General features: G+C 39.0%; 1 protein-coding gene and 2 long non-coding RNA genes across 3 annotated transcripts; 2 read left to right on the top strand and 1 right to left on the bottom strand.

Moving 5' to 3' along the window:
• The first annotated feature begins 212 nt into the window (after positions 1-212).
• On the top strand, positions 213-3033 carry gtsf1 (gametocyte specific factor 1). The gene is made up of 7 exons (XM_087781702.1): positions 213-269; positions 1631-1715; positions 1780-1886; positions 1947-2076; positions 2138-2209; positions 2269-2326; positions 2762-3033. Exons 2-7 carry the CDS (start codon positions 1634-1636, stop codon positions 2826-2828), a joined length of 516 nt encoding a protein of 171 aa, XP_087637828.1. The 5' UTR covers positions 213-269; positions 1631-1633; the 3' UTR covers positions 2829-3033.
• A 2815-nt stretch (positions 3034-5848) lies between these two features.
• Positions 5849-6604, top strand: LOC148058993 (uncharacterized). The gene is made up of 3 exons (XR_015709406.1): positions 5849-6333; positions 6395-6468; positions 6539-6604. It is a non-coding gene; the product is annotated as an uncharacterized LOC148058993 (long non-coding RNA).
• Positions 6605-11588: 4984 nt separating this feature from the next.
• On the bottom strand, positions 11589-13418 carry LOC148058992 (uncharacterized). The gene is made up of 3 exons (XR_015709404.1): positions 13268-13418; positions 11706-11860; positions 11589-11644 (listed from the first exon to the last, which is right to left on the bottom strand). It is a non-coding gene; the product is annotated as an uncharacterized LOC148058992 (long non-coding RNA).
• Between the last annotated feature and the right edge of the window lie 4539 nt (positions 13419-17957).

The raw sequence follows: 17957 nt of genomic DNA, 5'->3' as shown, positions 1-17957 counted from the left end.
CGAATCGTTGTTTGGCTATTTCCGGTCACTTCCTAGTCCGACGACACTTCGCAAACAGTCAATAAAAATAAAAATAAAAATAACCATAATGTTTATTTTCTATTCAGTGGGTTAGGCGGCTTCGCTGTTGGTTTGTCCAGCGAGGCTTCCGTTTGTTCGCGTTTTCCACGCCCCGCCCACCTCAGAGGAAGGACCGCCCACTATATAAACCCCGAGCTCGCGCTAATTTTTAGCTCCTTCACTCTCGACAATCTACTCCAACCTTTACGGTAAGTATGAGTTGTTAAAAGTGTTTAAAAGTTAACATTTATTCTCCCTCCTTCAAACTAATGTTACACCGAGTTATGTTTGTGTTTCTTCGACGGTAAACGTTGCAGCGTCGACATTAAAATGCGTCCGTCACGTGTCTCCGTTTTAGAGGAAAAAACAAGTTTGTCTTAAAAAAACTGCATCACTAGGATTAAAACTTTGATTTGTTGTTCGTCGTGTCAACAAGCTGTTGATCACTTTAGGTTTTAACGTTTAAAAAAGTATAATTATTTAAATTAATATGTTGGAAATTGAGTGTTACTTTATCAAAGAACTTCCAGTTTGAACCATGAGTGTCAAAGTTTTACATCCTTTAGTAGTACTCAGACAAAACATGTATTTCTTGTTTAATAACACTTTAATCTGTTAAATTATAAACATAACACTTTACCATATTATCGCCTTTTATCAATAATCTTTAGTAGTAGTGGTAGTACTCTGCGCAGCAACGCAATAGTGGTAGTACTCTGTGAGTCAACGCAATACTGGTAGTACTCTGCGGGTCGACATAATACTGGTAGTACTCTGCGAGTCGACATAATACTGGTAGTACTCTGCGGGTCAACGCAGTAGTGGTAGTACTCTGCGGGTCAACGCAGTAGTGGTAGTACTCTGCGGGTCAACGCAATACTGGTAGTACTCTGCGGGTCAACGCAGTAGTGGTAGTACTCTGCGGGTCAACGCAGTAGTGGTAGTACTCTGCGGGTCGACATAATACTGGTAGTACTCTGCGGGTCAACGCAGTAGTGGTAGTACTCTGCGGGTCAACGCAATACTGGTAGTACTCTGCGGGTCAACGCAGTAGTGGTAGTACTCTGCGAGTCAACGCAATACTGGTAGTACTCTGCGAGTCAACGCAGTAGTGGTAGTACTCTGCGGGTCAACGCAGTAGTGGTAGTACTCTGCGGGTCAACGCAGTAGTGGTAGTACTCTGCGGGTCAACGCAGTAGTGGTAGTACTCTGCGGGTCAACGCAGTAGTGGTAGTACTCTGCGGGTCAACGCAGTAGTGGTAGTACTCTGCGAGTCAACATAATACTGGTAGTACTCTGCGGGTCAACGCAGTAGTGGTAGTACTCTGCAATCAACGCAATAGTGGTAGTACTCTGCGGGTCAACGCAATAGTGGTAGTACTCTGCGGGTCAACGCAATAGTGGTAGTACTCTGCGGGTCAACGCAATAGTGGTAGTACTCTGCGGGTCAATGCAATAGTGGTAGTACTCTGCGGGTCAACGCAATAGTGGTAGTACTCTGCGGGTCAACGCAATACTGGTAGTACTCTGTGGGTCAACATGTGTTGATTGTGTAACATGTGTTGTGTAGAAAATGGCCTCCTTCACCTTCGGCAGCAGTCTGAGCTCGTGCTCCAACTCTTCGGGGGAAAGAGCTCAAGTCGCAGAACAGTTCGGTAAGACTTGGAACACTCTGACCTTTGACCTGAAGCCTCACAGTGACCCTTGTGTCTCCTGCAGACGACGTGGGCAACATCGACCCCGAGCGGTTGCTTCAGTGTCCGTACGACGCCAACCACCACATCCGGGCGTGTCGCTTCCCGTACCACCTGATCAAGTGCAGGAAGGTGCGTCCGGAGCGTCGAGCGCCGCGAGGTTTCAATCCGTCACCATGTCTGTCGTCACAGAATCACCCGAAGCTGGCCAAGGAGCTGAAGACGTGTCCCTTCAACGCCCGACACCTGGTCCCGCCTCAAGAACTGGCCCAGCACGTGGACACCTGCGTGGACCGGGTCGACCTGGAGCCTCCCGTGACGGGTACGGTTCTCCTCGCACTCGTCGTAACGCTTGCTGACGTTCCTGTCGTTCTCCACACCAGACGAGTCCGGCAGGTGGCAGAAGCCCCCCAGCACCTGGACCAACCCGGACCAGAGCGAGGACTGGGACGCAGGTGAGACGCCGGCAGGTGTGTGACGGCTCAGGTGGTCCGTGACGCGTGTTTGTGTTCAGAGGCCGACGATGCTGCGGCGCCGTTCATTTGGGGGAAGTCGTCGTCCGCGACCTTGACGTAAGTCCGGCCCCCCCGGTCTGTGGTGTTGACGCGGCGGACATTTTTATCTGAAGCGACTTCCTGTTGAAACAGGAAATGTGTTTAGTTTGTGCCTCAGGTGTGTTAGGAAATATCCGTCAATGACATCCCGGGGGTCACTGAGGACGAGAGGATACAGTGGAAATTTAAATGTCAGCGATGAGCAAAATAGGACAGCGGGTGGCGCTACAGTTCAATAACTGCAGTCCCTCCATCCACATATTGAGAAATTCTTCAAATTATTTATGGGTCCAGATGGTACTTCTGGACTTCAATAAATTGACTTATTTTGACACTTTAAACACCTGAGCAGGTGACGTCGCTGTCGTGACCGGATGAGTCGTACTTGTGCGAGCCATCAATCAATCAATCAATCAATCAATCAATCAATCAATCAATCAATCTTGTCTGCAGGGCGACCAGCAAGCCGGGGGACCAGACGGGTCAGAGCATCCGAGCCCCCAACAGTGTCCCGTGGTGAAGTGATCCAGTTTTTACTCGCATCCATGGTTCTTTGAGCAGGTTTTTGTTGACGGTGATTAAACTTTGATATCTCAGTTTTCGATGAATATTATTTCTTATTGAATTATTGTAACCCACGGCAACACACGACTGTTGACGATCAACTCCTGCAGGAACGACAAATGTTTTTATTTCATTCTACTCTTAAAAAAGCTCGTATTTGTTCTTGTGTCGCGTATCTTTTAATTTGTGCTTCTCATGAGTTCAAACAAAGTTCTGCATCGTGAACCACCAGGGGGCGACATCATCTTAAATATTAAGTCGTTTGAAGGTCAACTGAGGTCAAACATCTAACTCCATGTTTGTAATATAATACCATACAATAGTGTCAAACATCACGACAAAAACGACACAAAGTTTTTACTCATTTAACATTGAAAATACATACAAACCATGTTGTATTTAACTATTGTTTAGTTAATCACTGTATTAATCTTGAAACGATAGCGAGTATAAATCAAATGTCTAAACAATAACAGAACATATTGTAATTTCCATGTTATATCTACGAAGAACATAGAAATGGTCAAAAAGTGACCTTCAAAGGTAGGTCATGGGGTCACACAAAGGTCACAAGTATTGTAAATAGTATTGAGTTTACTTGAATAAATATTCAGACTGTGGTCGTTTGGAGAACAAAGTTGTGTTAATTTATAATACATTTATTTGAAGCTTTTCACGCCAAAATGATCAAAAAATGTTCTCAACATATGGTTTTTAATGTGTTTAAATATTCAGATTTGATGTAATGTAAGAATATTAATGTCAACATTATGAATGTTTTATATGTTGTAATATGACAAATAAAAAAATGATGCCTCAACACTGAATATAAAACGTGATACTTCCACCTTCTAGCTCAGTAATAGTTTCAAATCATCTGATCATATTTTAATCAAAAGATCTATTATCGCTTTTTCAGTGGATTTGCAATATTGTCGTAGATCCACCAGAGGGCGCTCTAAGAAGAAATCACACCCGGATGTCCACCTGCGCCGTCCCAGTCACGTGACCAAACGAGCTGATGCTCCAGCTTGAACAACATTGAAGATAAAAACTTCCAACATGCTCATGACCCTGGCTTACTGGGACATCTGCGGGTGAGAACGTTGACTTTCTACACAACTACAGCAGCTGAGAACCATGTTGTGACTTAAACTCATTAATGACGAAACTAGCGTTTATTAAAAGTCGTGATTCTATTTTGTTGAACTTTTATATTCATTAACTTTTGTCCTGAAGTTTGTTTGTAAATAAAACAATAGAACTGAGTCTTTCTCGTTCATGTGTTGAATTAAAGTCACTTTCAGGAAATCTGTTGTTGTTGAAGCTAATGCTAAGGCTAAGCTAATGCTAAAGCTAAGACAAAATATCGAGTGAGACTTTTATTCATGCAAACTTGTCTATTTAAGGTTTAAAGTTATAAAACGTGTGTATTTCAAAGGTTTTACTTTTGTCCACTTTGTTGACGGTTTTTTATTTTTAATCCAGCCTTAAATCTGTCAAACATTGTATAAAATGATGAGAAATAAAATAATATTTTAGACACTAAATATTTAATTTGAACGTTTTGTCTTTTATTTATTTTCCTTTATTAAAGATTAAAACATAACATTAATACATTCGTTTATACACAATGAAACGTTTTTTTGTAACAAAGAACCAGGTGATTAGAAAGATAATAATCCACAGAAAATGTAGTAATTTATAAATAATTATTACAGTAAAGTTCTTTAAATAACATGTAACTAACAAAGTTATTGTTGAAAAGAAGAAACAACATAAATGAACATAAACAACTGTTGACATCAGTGAAAACCAACAGAACTAAATACAACAAACACTGTTAAAGACTAAAGAAAATGATGTAAGGTATGGAAATGTCAAGATTATTGTGGCATAAATCATATTTATCAACATCTTTAAATTGTAAATAAAACAATAGAACTGAGTCTTTCTCGTTCATGCATGTGTTGAATTAAAGTCACTTTCAGTAAAACTGTAGTCATTGCTAAAGCTTAGAAGAAATAGTCTGTAAGGAAGTAAAGTAAAGGTTATTTGTAAAGATGTTTCTAAGACAAACACAGGAGTCCCAGAAAATCAGGGAAGGTCTTATGAATACATACTCGTCTATTTAAATAAAGTTTATTTTTACTTTCGTTCACTTTGAAAATGTAATGAAAGTTAAAAATCCTGCCTTAAATCTGTCAAACAGCTCACGTATGACATGAATAACTCACTTTTTTCACTTGTTTAAGTAAATATCTTTATCAATAATCCATTTTTAAGACAAAACTGGGATCAATGTGATCAAAGGGTTGGTAGAAAAGTTATGTTTTGATACTTTGATACTTTCCAATACCATCAATCGATCATTTTACAAAGAGTGGAAACATTTTTCCTCATAGTAAACCAACAACTATTGTACATTCAAACTTTAAGTTTAATAACAAACCAAAACATTTGTGTTACAAACGTGTAAATAAACAAGTACATCAACAACTATGATACATTCAGAAAGTGTTGAGCTTCAAGTATAATATTTGTAGATTTATTTACATGTTTATAAGACAAATGCTGTTGATCATCACCGTTAGAATCAATAATAGTTGTTGATCATCTTAAGTTATTTGCACAATGATAACAGTGTTGATGAGCAGAAAAAAAAGGGGAAATGAAGTTTAATTTCATATAAAGTTACATAAAAGTATCTTCACATTAACATAATGTAAAGTATTATAAACGTACATGTGTTTCTTTCAAATAACAGAACGTTCTTTCATTGTTTAACGTGACATAAGTTTTATAAAAACAACTCTTTAAAAAAGTGAGGATGTTGTCGTGTAAACGTGTAGTTTCACTGATTGTTCTTCTCTTTAGTCTCCAGCTGGCTCAGCTCGTCCGCCCCCTGCAGGAGTTCACTGGTACTGATAAGAGGACATGCAGTCCAGCTGGGAAGAAGATTTGAGGTCTGTGTCCTTGTTGTTTCTTCTGTTACTTCACACATCATCTGTAACTACCTCCAGCCTGAGTGGATCAGATGTTCTCGCCTCTAGTCAGTGATTTTGTTGACCTCAACCTCAGCCCTCGGTGTCTCCCTGACGTCAGGACCAGAAGAAGAGAACAAGTCCACAAGTGTCTCCTCCGACACAGACCTTTTAAAAAATGGCAGATGTTTGGTAACAAACATCTTAAAGTTGTGTTTAGTGTCTTAGAAACATCTGAATGTATTGAGACTTCACTAATTAGATTCTGTTGTTGTTGTTGTTGTGTAAACTGTAGTTTCACTGATTGTTCTTCTCTTTAGTCTCCAGCTGGCTGAGCTCGTCCGCCCCCTGCTGGAGTTCACTGGTACTGGGTACGAAGACAGGAAGTCCAGCTCTTGAGAAGATTGTCGAACATATGTGACGGAGATTGAACCTTCAAGGTCGTCATGAGATCCTTCGCTTGCTAACACCACCTGTGTGAGTGTCTTCAGTCGATCCATGAACTCTGGTTTGGTCCTAATGTCTCCTTCCTGAACAGGTGGTGAGACTGAAGAGGAGAAGGTGTGCGGGGACATGATGGAGAAGCAGGTGATGGACTTCAGGAACATCTGGGTGAGGATGAGCTTCTGTGACTGTTTTATTTGACCTGCAGAGTTGTGACGTCCTCTGTTCTCCACCAAAGGAGCATCTGAAGCTGCTGCATGGAGAACCTGAGGAGTCTTCACACTTTTCGTCAACTTCCTGGGTGACAGGAAGTGGTTCCATGAAGATCAAGTGTACCTCACTTGACCTTCATGGAACCACTTCCTGTTTGGGGAGGAGGGGATATAGAGGGGTCCGCAGAGGGGGGAGGAGAGACCAATTTTTGATGCCATAGTTTTAGAGATTTTCCATATGCAAAATAAAAGTATAACTTTTGCTCTCTTGATGTTTCGGGGGAGGACACGGCCCTACTACCCCGGATTCGCGCCCGGTCTGGTTTGCTCCAGCTCCCTGAGTGAAGGGTGGGATTCGAACCCTGAGCTTGTGAGGCTCAGAGAACCGCCAGTCGGTTGATCTCACCACTACACTAGATCACCTTCACAGTTAATATTTTGGTTTTGTTCTATTTGACCTTCACTCTCGGTCAAAATCTCAAAACTGAGGTAGCAGCTGGGGCTTGAACCCATGACCTCTGGTTGTTCGCACAGAGAGTCCAACCACTACACTAGATCACCTTCACAGCTATTATTTTGGTTTTGTTCTATTTGACCTTCACTCTCGGTCAAAATCTCAAAACTAAGGTAGCAGCTGGGGCTTGAACCCATGACCTCTGGTTGTTCATGCAGAGAGTCTGACCACTGGACTAGATCACCTTCACAGCTATTATTTTGGTTTTGTTCTATTTGACCTTCACTCGCAGTCAAAATCTCAAAACTAAGGTAGCAGCTGGGGCTTGAACCCATGACCTCTGGTTGTTCATGCAGAGAGTCTGACCACTGGACTAGATCACCTTCACAGCTATTATTTTGGTTTTGTTCTATTTGACCTTCACTCTCGGTCAAAATATAAGACTAAAGAGAGACATTGAAACCAAGACCTACGGATGTCAATGAAGAGAGTCTGACCACTTCACTAGATCACCTTCCAACTTAAGATTTTCAGTTTTGTTCTATTTGACCTTCTCTCTTGGTCAAAAACTCTAGACTAAAGTAGCAGCTGGGTCTTGAACCCAAGACCTCTGGCTGCCCATGCCAAGAATTTAGCAACTACGCTGGATCAACTAGACTCTGCTTAGTTCCGTTTGGACGCCTTTGACCTTCACTCTTGTAAATCTGTTGGTAGAGAAGTAAGGACCTAATTCACCACATAGATGTCTTTCTGCAAACTTTTCACTCCCAACAATTCAATAGTTGATGAAAATTTGAGTGAAATGAAGGATTTGAACCAGTAGCTGTCCTGCACCTCCACTCTGAGATGCAGATGTTCATCACAATGAGGTTTTCAGCAACACAAGCGAATTTTCGATTCTAATATTTGTTCAACTAACATGAACAAATCCGATTGTTAAAATGTACCAGACAGAGACTTGAACTCACGACCCACGAGCATTGAGCAGAGATTACACCATCAGACCACAGGAGGTAATGAGCTCAGTAAGAATTATTATGCTCATGTCCTCAAATAAGATTGAGAACCTACATGAAGATTCAAATGCTGCACCGTTCTAAAATAAGATAGAACAAATATATACATTTTCAACTTTTATTTTTTGTTTACTGATCAAAACAGAGAACCGCCAGTCGGTTGATCTCACCACTACACTAGATCACCTTCACAGCTAATATTTTCGTTTTGTTTTATTTGACCTTCACTCTCAGTCAAAATGTCAAGGCTAAAAATACAGCCAGGCCTTGAACCCAAGACCTTTGGTTGTCTATGCGGAGAGTGCTACAACTACACTAGATCACCTTCACAGCTATTATTTTGGTTTTGTTCTATTTGACCTTCACTCGCAGTCAAAATCTCAAAGCTAAGGTAGCAGCTGGGGCTTGAACCCATGACCTCTGGTTGTTCATGGAGAGAGTCCACCCACCAGACTAGATCACCTTCATGCTTTGTTTTTTGGTTTTGTTCTATTTGACCTTCACTCTCAGTCAAAATCTCAAAACTAAGGTAGCAGCTGTATGTATGTATGTATGTATGTATGTAATCATTTTTATTTATTTAACCTTTATTTAACTTGTATTAAACTCACTGTTTAGTGAATTAAAGCAGATTCTAGTGATGACAGGCGTCGTCTAAATCTTCCCTGTTTTTTTATAAAAATATTTTTTTAAATGAAAGAAAAGATGTTGAAACTATTGAAATACTTCCTTGTTGTTACGTGTCAATGCCGTTTGAGGGCGCTGTTGTTACTAAAGGCCTCGGAGCAGCATTTAAATGAAAAGTGAACAACAAACTCTAGAAACACATTTAAGTTGAATACAAGATGTTTTTGGTCCATGTTTTTTTGTTTCCCTCGTTTAAATAAATATCTTGTTTTTCGAGGACAAAACTAGGATAACATGATCAAAGATTTTGTAACAAACATCTTAAAGTTGTGTCTTAGAAACTTCACTTGATATTCTGTTGTCGTGTAAACGTGTAGTTTCACTGATTTCTTCTCTATAGTCTCCTGCTGGCTCAGCTCGTCCGCCCCCTGCTGGAGTTCACTGGTACTGGGTACGAAGAGCAGAAGTCCAGCTCTTGAGAAGATTGTGGAACATATGTGACAGAGATTGAACGTTCAAGGTCGTCATGAGATCCATGGCTCGCTAACACCACCTGTGTGAGTGTCTTCAGTCCATCAACTCTGGTTTGGTCCTAATGTCTCCTTCCTGAGCAGGAGAAGGTGAGCAAGGACATGATGGAGAAGCAGGTCATGGACTTGACCTGTAGACTTGTGACATCCTCTGTTCTCCACCACAGGAGCATCTGAGGATTCTTCACGTTTTTCTTTCACTTCTTCACTTGATCTCACTTGAACCACTTCCTGTGGGTCGTAGAGACATTTTTAAGACACTTGTTCAGCTGCAAAATAAAAGTATAATCCTTGTTCAAGATGTTTTTAAACATGTTACCTTTATAAAAATTAACTTTTTTTTAAACCATTTCATAAAACTTAAGGATACTTAAGTAGGTCAACTTCATGTAAGTCAGACATTTAAGACACTTTTATAACTTATAACTCTTGCCAGTGTTGTTAACTTTAGCTTGTGCTAATAAAAAAGAATTTAACAAAAGGTTAACCTGGTCACTGACCGAGGGGTCGTGACCTTTTATCTCTGAATAATATAATTGTCTACATCTATTTAACAATTGCATACTTTCAAGAGAGATCTGAGGAAAACTATTTTACCACCTTTACTGGATCTTTATCTTCCCACCCACTTTTATCTTTAACTTATATACTCTATCTAATCTATTGACATCCAGAGGTCTTGGGTTCAATGCTCAACTATTTCTTGAGATTTTCACTTAGAATGAAGGTCAAATAAAAAAAAAAATAATAAAAATTTATTTTGAAGGTGATCTAGTACAGCAGTCAAACTTTCTCTATCAACATTCAGAGGTCTTGGGTTCAAGGCCTGTCTTGAGATTTTGACTGAGAGTGAAGGTCAAATAAAACAAAACGAAAACAAATCATTGTGATCTAGTGTAGTTGTGAGACTCTCTGCATTCACATCCAGAGGTCTTGGGTTCTATGCCAACTATGTTTTAGTCGAGATTTTGGCCTTGAGTGAAGGTCAAATAAAACAAAACAAAAAAAAACTGTGTCAAGGTGATCTAGTGTAGTGGTCAGACTCTATGCATTGACATCCAGAGGTCTTGGGTTCAATACCCAACTATGTCTTAAGTCTTGAGATTTTGGCTGAAAGTGAAGGTCAAATAGAACAAAACCAAAATAACTGCTTTGAAGGTGATCTAGTGTAGTTGTAGCACTCTCTAGATAGACAACCAAAGGTATTGAGTTCAAGGCCTGATTGTTGTTTTAGTCTTGAGATTTTGACTGAGAGTGAAGGTCAAATAAAACGAAACGAAAAATTAATCAGTGTGAATGTAATCTAGTGTAGTGGTCAGACTCTATGCATTGACATCCAGAGGTCTTGTGTTCAATACCCAACTCTGTATTTAGTCTTGAGATTTTGGCTTAGAGTAAAGGTCAAATTAAACAAAACGAAAAATAAATCAGTGTGAAGGTGATCTAGTGCAGTGTTTTTCAACCTTTTTCAAGACAAGGTACACTTTTTCATAGAAAAAAATCATGAGGCCAAAATGTAAAAAATAAATAAATAAATGGTACTATATAGATCTCTTTTTTACGACTGGTGATCTAGTGTAGTGGTCAGGCTCTCTGCATAGACAACCAAAGGTCTTAGGTTCAAGGCCTACCTGTAATTCTATTATTGAGATCTTGACTAAGAGTGAAGGTTAAATAAAACAAAACCAAAAAATTTGCTGTGAAGGTGATCTAGTGTAGTGGTCAGACTCCCTGCATAGACAACCAAAGGTATTGGGTTCAAGGCCTGGTTGTATTTTTAGTCTTCAGATTTTTGACTGAGAGTGAAGGTCAAATAAAACAAAACCAAAACATTTGCTGTGAAGGTGATCTAGTCTAGTGGTCAGACTGTCTGCGCGAACAACCAGAGGTCATGGGTTCAAGCCCCAGCTGCTACCTTAGTTTTGAGATTTTGACCGAGAGTGAAGGTCAAATGGAACAAAACCAAAATATTAGCTGTGAAGGTGATCTAGTGTAGTGGTGAGATCAACCGACTGGCGGTTCTCTGAGCCTCACAAGCTCAGGGTTCAAATCCCACCCTTCACTCAGGGAGCTGGAGCAAACCAGACCGGGCGCGAATCCGGGGTAGTAGGGCCGTGTCCTCCCCCGAAACATCAAGAGAGCAAAAGCAGGGGGTTATACTTTTATTTTGCATATGGAAAATCTCTAAAACTATGGCATCAAAAATTGGTCTCTCCTCCCCCCTCTGCGGACCCCTCTATGGCCCCCTCCTCCCCAACAGGAAGTGGTTGGATGAAGAGCAAGTGTTCCTCACTTGCTCTTCATCCAACCACTTCCTGTCACCCAGGAAGTTGAAGAAAAGCATGAAGACTCCTCAGGTTCTCCATGCAGCAGGTCCTGGGTGGAGAACATAGGATGTCACAAAAATACAACAGTCACAGGAGCTCATCCTCACCTAGATGTTCCTGAAGTCCATCACCTGCTTCTCCATCATGTCCTCGCACACCTTCTCTTCAGTCTCACCACCTGTTCAGAAAAGAGACATTAGGACCAAACCAGAGTTCATGGATCGACTGAAGACACTCACAGGTGGTGTTAGCAAGGGATGGATCTCATGATGACCTTGAAGGTTCAATCTTCGTCACATATGTTCAACAATCTTCTCCACAGTTGGACTTCTTCTCTTCGTACCCAGTACCAGTGAACTCCAGCAGGGGGCGGACGAGCTGAGCCAGCTGGAGACTAAAGAGAAGAACAATCAATGAAACTACACAACAACAGATTCTACTGTGAAGAGTTGAAATACATTAAAGGTTCAGAATGATGGAGGAAAAATATTCAGTGTTTGTCATTTTCCTCCGGAGTTCATGATTCAAATAATTTATTTTCATCATCACTTGAACGATTAAACATGTCATGAACTTTCATGTGTAGATGTTTCTAAGACACCGTGAACACAACTTTAAGAGCTTTGTTACCAAACCTTTTATCATATTATTTATCACAGTTTTGTTCAAACAAATTAACAATTAATACAAACATGTACATACAAATAAAAGTAAAAAAAAGTTATACAATTACTTCACTTGTTTGACTGATTTAAATCATCAATATTATAATCTTAAAACCTATATAAAATAAACTTAGATTTTTCTGGAATACTTTGTATTTATGAATAGATCTGAGCTGGAATTATAGACTTAAATCAACACTTTCGGGATTTAAAGGGAACAAAAATGTATCTTTTCTGCAGGGATTAAGTAATAAAACATCTTGTATTCAATTTAAATCAATGTCTGCGTTTCTTTAAACGATTGACTTTGTTGTTCGCTTCTCGTTTAAATGCAGCTCCGAGACCTTAAGTAACAACAGCGCCCTCAAGCGGCATTGACACGTAACAAAAAGCAAATAGTGCATTTTAATATGTTCATTCGTGTACATTCATTAATAAAAATGAATGCTGAGATAAACATCAGAAACTATTCTTTAACAATAAAATAGTTTTGTAATACAATAATAAAACATAAAAAACATGATTTGTTATTTTTAGGAGCAAATTTAGATAAATCCATTTATTTTATTCCTATATTATCTTTTTTGTTCATGTGGGTCTTTGTTTAATAAGTTATAAATAAACGTCTCATTCTGTATAACTATTGAATGAATATGTTGTTTTAATCTTTAATAAAGGAAAGTAAATACATTTATGTTCCAAGTGTTCAAATTAAATATTTAGTTTAAATAAACACTGTTTGACAGATTTAAGGGTGGATTTAAAAAAATGTAAAAACTGTAAACAAAAGGAAAATTTAAACATTAAATAGATAAGTTAGAAACTTTCCCTTGAAAGCCTTCTCACAATATTTTACGTTCTGACCTTTGACCTCATCAGTGTCAGGTGTTCTTCTTAGCATTAGCTTTAGCTTCAACAACAAGTAGAGTTTTACTGAAAGTGACTTTAATTCAACACATGCATGAACGAGAAAGACTCAGTTCTATTGTTTTATTTGCAAACAAACTTCAGGACAAAAGTTAATGAATATAAAAGTTCAACAACTTTTAATAAACGCTAGTTTCGTCATTAATATGAGTTTAAGTCACAACATGGTTCTCAGCTGCTGTAGTTGTGTAGAAAGTCAACGTTCTCACCCGCAGATGTCCCAGTAAGCCAGGGTCATGAGCATGTTGGAAGTTTTCATCTTCAATGTTGTTCAAGCTGGAGCGTCAGCTAGTTTGGTCACGTGACTGTGACGGCGCAGGTGGACATCCGGGTGTGATTTCTTCTTCTTAGAGCGCCCTCTGGTGGATCTAAGAAAACATAACTCGTCCATTGAGAATCCGCTGAAACTTCAACGTTTAATCTTTCAAATAATAAAGTCAAAGATGGGAGTTGAACTTGCAACCTCTCACAGGGTTGGTTTAGGTTAGGTAGAACTTTATTGATCCCTCAGGAAATTGATTTTTTTCCAATAGCCACAGCAAATACAGTAATTTTTCATAAAAATAAATCAAAATAAAAACAAAGAGAAACAAAGAGAAAGAACAAGATGATACAATCTAAGTCTAAATATAAATACAAACATCCAGATACTTTCACTCCACTCCTGCCCCGAACTCAGAATTGTACAATTTAATAGCCCGAGGCATGAATGAGTCCTTGAGTCTATTAGTGTTGCATCTAGGAAGGAGCATTCGTGCTGCATCTGCTTCTCTGCTCACTGATGAAAGTGTTCAGAGGATGACTGTCATCATCTATGATGGACAGTAGTTTGTCCAGTGATCTCTCAGCAACTGTCACCAGTGAGTCCAGCATCAACCACAGAACTAGCCTTTCTGATCAGTCTGTCCAACCTGTTGACCTCTTGGACACATTCCCACCCCAACACACTTGGCTGGAGTCTATGATTTAGAAAAACTTAAACTAAAACGAGGACGAGACTGATGTTCTCCCATGTTTGTCACTTTCTTGCTGATTCTCACACATGCGCACCTTCATTGTGAAACTTCAACGTTTAATTGATCTTTTAAATAATATATTGAAACACTTTTAAGGATTTAAAGGGAACAAAAATGTTCATGTTAAAAAACATTGTATTCAACTTAAATCAATGTTTGTGTTTCTATAAACAACTTTCTTGTTCGCTTCTCATTTAAATGCGGCTCCGAGACCTGTAGTAACCACAGCGCCCTCAAATGACAGTGATGCGTAACAACAAGGAAGTAGTTCGTTATTTTCATTCGTGTTTATTCATAAACAGATAAAAACAAACACCAGAAATCATTTTTCATGCTAAACATTTTGAATTAAACAGTAACAAAATATGTCAATTGAAAAGAAAACAGAGCCCGAACATCTAAAACATAAAGTAATTGATACTCAAAACGAAAATAAAACAGAAAAACAACCAGAAATAAATTAAACATATTTGTTACATGTTGATGTCTTTCTTCAAATGTTTGTGTGTGTGTGTGTGTAAGTAAGTAATTATTTGTCATCAACAAGATTGAACGTGATCTGGATCCTTCCTCGACTCTGATCCACGTCTTTCTCTCTCTCCCTCCTCTCTGCTGCGGTCGAGACGATGTCATGATCTTTGTGTTGGTCCACAGCACAGAGATGACAGATGAGCTGCTGATCAGAACGACAGAACATCTTCTTCTCCTCCTCGTGTTCAGAGCAGATCATCTCCTGGAGCTGCTTGGACGACTGGACCAGCTTGTGTCTCCTGTAGGCCGGAGATTCTCGATGAGGCTGAAGATGTTCCTGACAGTAGGAGACCAGACACACCAGACAGGACTTGAGGGCTTTCATCTTCCTCCCAATGCAGAAGTCACAGGCCACATCTTCAGGTCCAGCAGAGCAGAGGTCCTAAGCTGCTTGTTTCTTCTCCACTAGCTTGGCCAACAGCATGTTCTTCTTCAGGACAGGTCTCGGTTCGAAGCTCTGTCTGCACTGAGGACACTCGCAGACGTTCTCTGCCAGTGACCTTCAACACAGGTCTTACAGTAGGTGTGTCCACAGTGAAGAGCGACTGGATCCTTCAGTAGATCCAGACAGATGGAACAAGAGAAAGATTCTCTGCTCAGATCAACTCTAGTCTCCATGTCTCTGCCACTGAAACTCTCTGTCCTGCTGGCCATTCCTCGGGCTGCTAGACTGTACAATTCTGAGTTCGGGGGCAGGAGTGGAGTTAAAGTATCTGGATGTTCTGTTCTATGTTAGTCTTTGTATCCTTTGTCTTTGATCCATGTTCTTTATCTTTAGACTTAGATTGCATCATCTTGTTCTTTCTCTTTGTTCTTGTTGTCTTCTTATTTTTTATGAATAATTGTTGTATTGGAATTGGAAAAAAACGAATTCAATCAATATCAATAAAGTTCTACCTGACCTAAATACTTAAGTTGGTCCTGGAAGTTGGAGTGGAACAGATGTTGGACTCGTTCACTCAAACACATTTTAAAGATGAATGTTTACATTTTTTACCGTCTCCTCATCAACATGTTATAATTGAGATGATCAACAACTATTATTGATTCCAACAGTGATAATAAAGAACATTTGTCTTAAATCTACAAATGTTTATTATACTTGAAACTCAACATTGTCTGAATGTATCATAGTTGTTGATGTTCTTGTTTATTTACACATTTACAAGACAACTGTTGGTTTACTATGAGGAAGAAATGTTTCCACTTTTTGAATGTAAAATGACCAATTGATGGTATTGGAAAGTATCAAAACATAACTTTAGATACTTAAGTAATGTTGGCTCGATATTGACAGATTCGATCTTTGCGCTATAATACCTCTTTATACGAGTTATTAAATATATAACGATTTATTATGATCACTGTTACACTGGCTTTGTACTACAGCGTGAAGGAGCCTCATCAGACGAGGGACCGTCTACAAATTACTTACACTGACAAAAATGTAGTGTAGAAAAATATTGTCTGATTTTAACCAGCAGACTTTCTTTCAAACGTATTTTTTCCACAAATAACTAACTTCATATATTGTCGCTCAAGTCGTTATTTGTTTTTACATTTTAATATTTAAATGAAGCACAAGATTTGTCTGCTTTCTGTGATGAAAAAGAATTCAAACTAACAGTTTATATTTGTTAATTTTAAACATGTCTGACATGAATCACACTATTGTAAATGAGTTTAGATGATCTCTGGTGTGAATGTTTATATTTTACATACAGTTATTAACCGAGCAATGGATTATTTAAATGTTAAAACATCTTCAGATGAAGTTTAACGAGAATAAAAGTGTTCATCAGTAACTTCGCGTCATTAGAATGTGTCTCACCTGCACGTGTTTGAATGTATTCTTGTTATATTCCTGAGATAAAGGTAACAAATAGTCACGTGATGTTGTATTAAACAAGTGTGTTTTAAGGATGTTTCCTCGATCACGTGGAAAACAAGCATTTGTTGCGTTGATGGAAGTGACGTCATGTTTCTGTGGCTCTAGAAGAACCTGAAGCGATCAAACGCGCATTATTTTGTTCGATATATTATTAATAAAACAAGCTTTTCATTCTTTATCGTTTTTCTGAATTGCGTAAAATGACTGTCGGGAAGAATGAACGTTTTGCTCTTTTTATTCTCGATTCATATGAACTTTACGTCTTCATTATTTTTCTTATATCAAGCGACGTATTGGACACATGTCTTAAAGGAACAGATGCGCCTCGAGTTTATACAGGAATGAAGTTGGAAAATAGAACATTCATGGATCATTTCCCACTGGTTGAAAATCACTGACTTATGCAGTCCCTCCATATCAAGTTACTACACATTACTTTTTTAATTTCTTCTATACATTTTCAAAATCACCATTTTTGTGCGATATTTCACATACATTTGTAATTACAAAATATATGTGAAATATTGATTTCAAAAAGAAATGTAAAGAACTAATGAGTGTAGTAACATATATATGGAGGACCTTCTTTAGTCACGTGAACATGGAATTAAAAGAAGTCAACCCTTTTTCGGTGTTCGTCTATTGGAGGACGGTCCCTTATACGCCGCCTGCATAGAGTATTTTCTCAGGACAATATTTAGAAATATTCAGGTTCAAACGCTTGAAGTCAATACAGCAGGTGACTCTGGTTAGAAACAGGTAAGTTTGTAATTCAACACCTTAGCGAGTTATTAACGCGCAAAGATCGAATCTGTCAATATCGAGCCAACTTTACAAATAACATTGATGCGCAACAACAAGTATTTTATTATTTCCATTCGTGGTTTTTCATTATCCTTTTAGTAACTTACTTTACGTAAGCAACGTAATATAAGAGGTTTAAAGGGAACAAACTAAGTAACTTAAAAAACATGCATGTGTTGAATTAAAGTCACTTACAATACCATCAATCCATCATTTTACATTCAAAGAGTGGAAACATTTCTTCCTCATAGTAAACCAACAACTATTCAAACAATAGTTGGTTCTAAACCTGCAGGTGTCAAGATAAAGTAACCCCCTCCTTCAGTCTCTGGAAATTCCGGGGGGAGGACAGAGACCCTCCCCCCTGGCTCTCGCCCCCGGTGTGATTTGATCCAGATCCCTGGTGACGGGTGAGAACTGAAGCATTACGTGCATGTTCATCTCACCACTACACCAGATCACCTTCAAAGCAAATCTTTTCGTTTTCTTCTATTTGACCTTCACTCTCAGTCAAAAATCTCAAGACTAAAGTAACAGGTGGGTTTTGAACCCAAGACCTCTGGATGTCCACACAGAGAGTGCTACCACTGCACTACAGCTCGACTCTGTTTGAGTTCGTTTGGACGCCTTTGACCTTCACTCTTGTAGATCTGATTA

Source organism: Callionymus lyra, chromosome 19 (assembly GCF_982586985.1).
Source record: "Callionymus lyra chromosome 19, fCalLyr1.hap1.1, whole genome shotgun sequence".
Lineage (NCBI taxonomy): Eukaryota > Metazoa > Chordata > Actinopteri > Syngnathiformes > Callionymidae > Callionymus > Callionymus lyra.
Note: the sequence above shows the minus strand (reverse complement) of the source record. Positions and strands in the feature narration are given on the sequence as shown.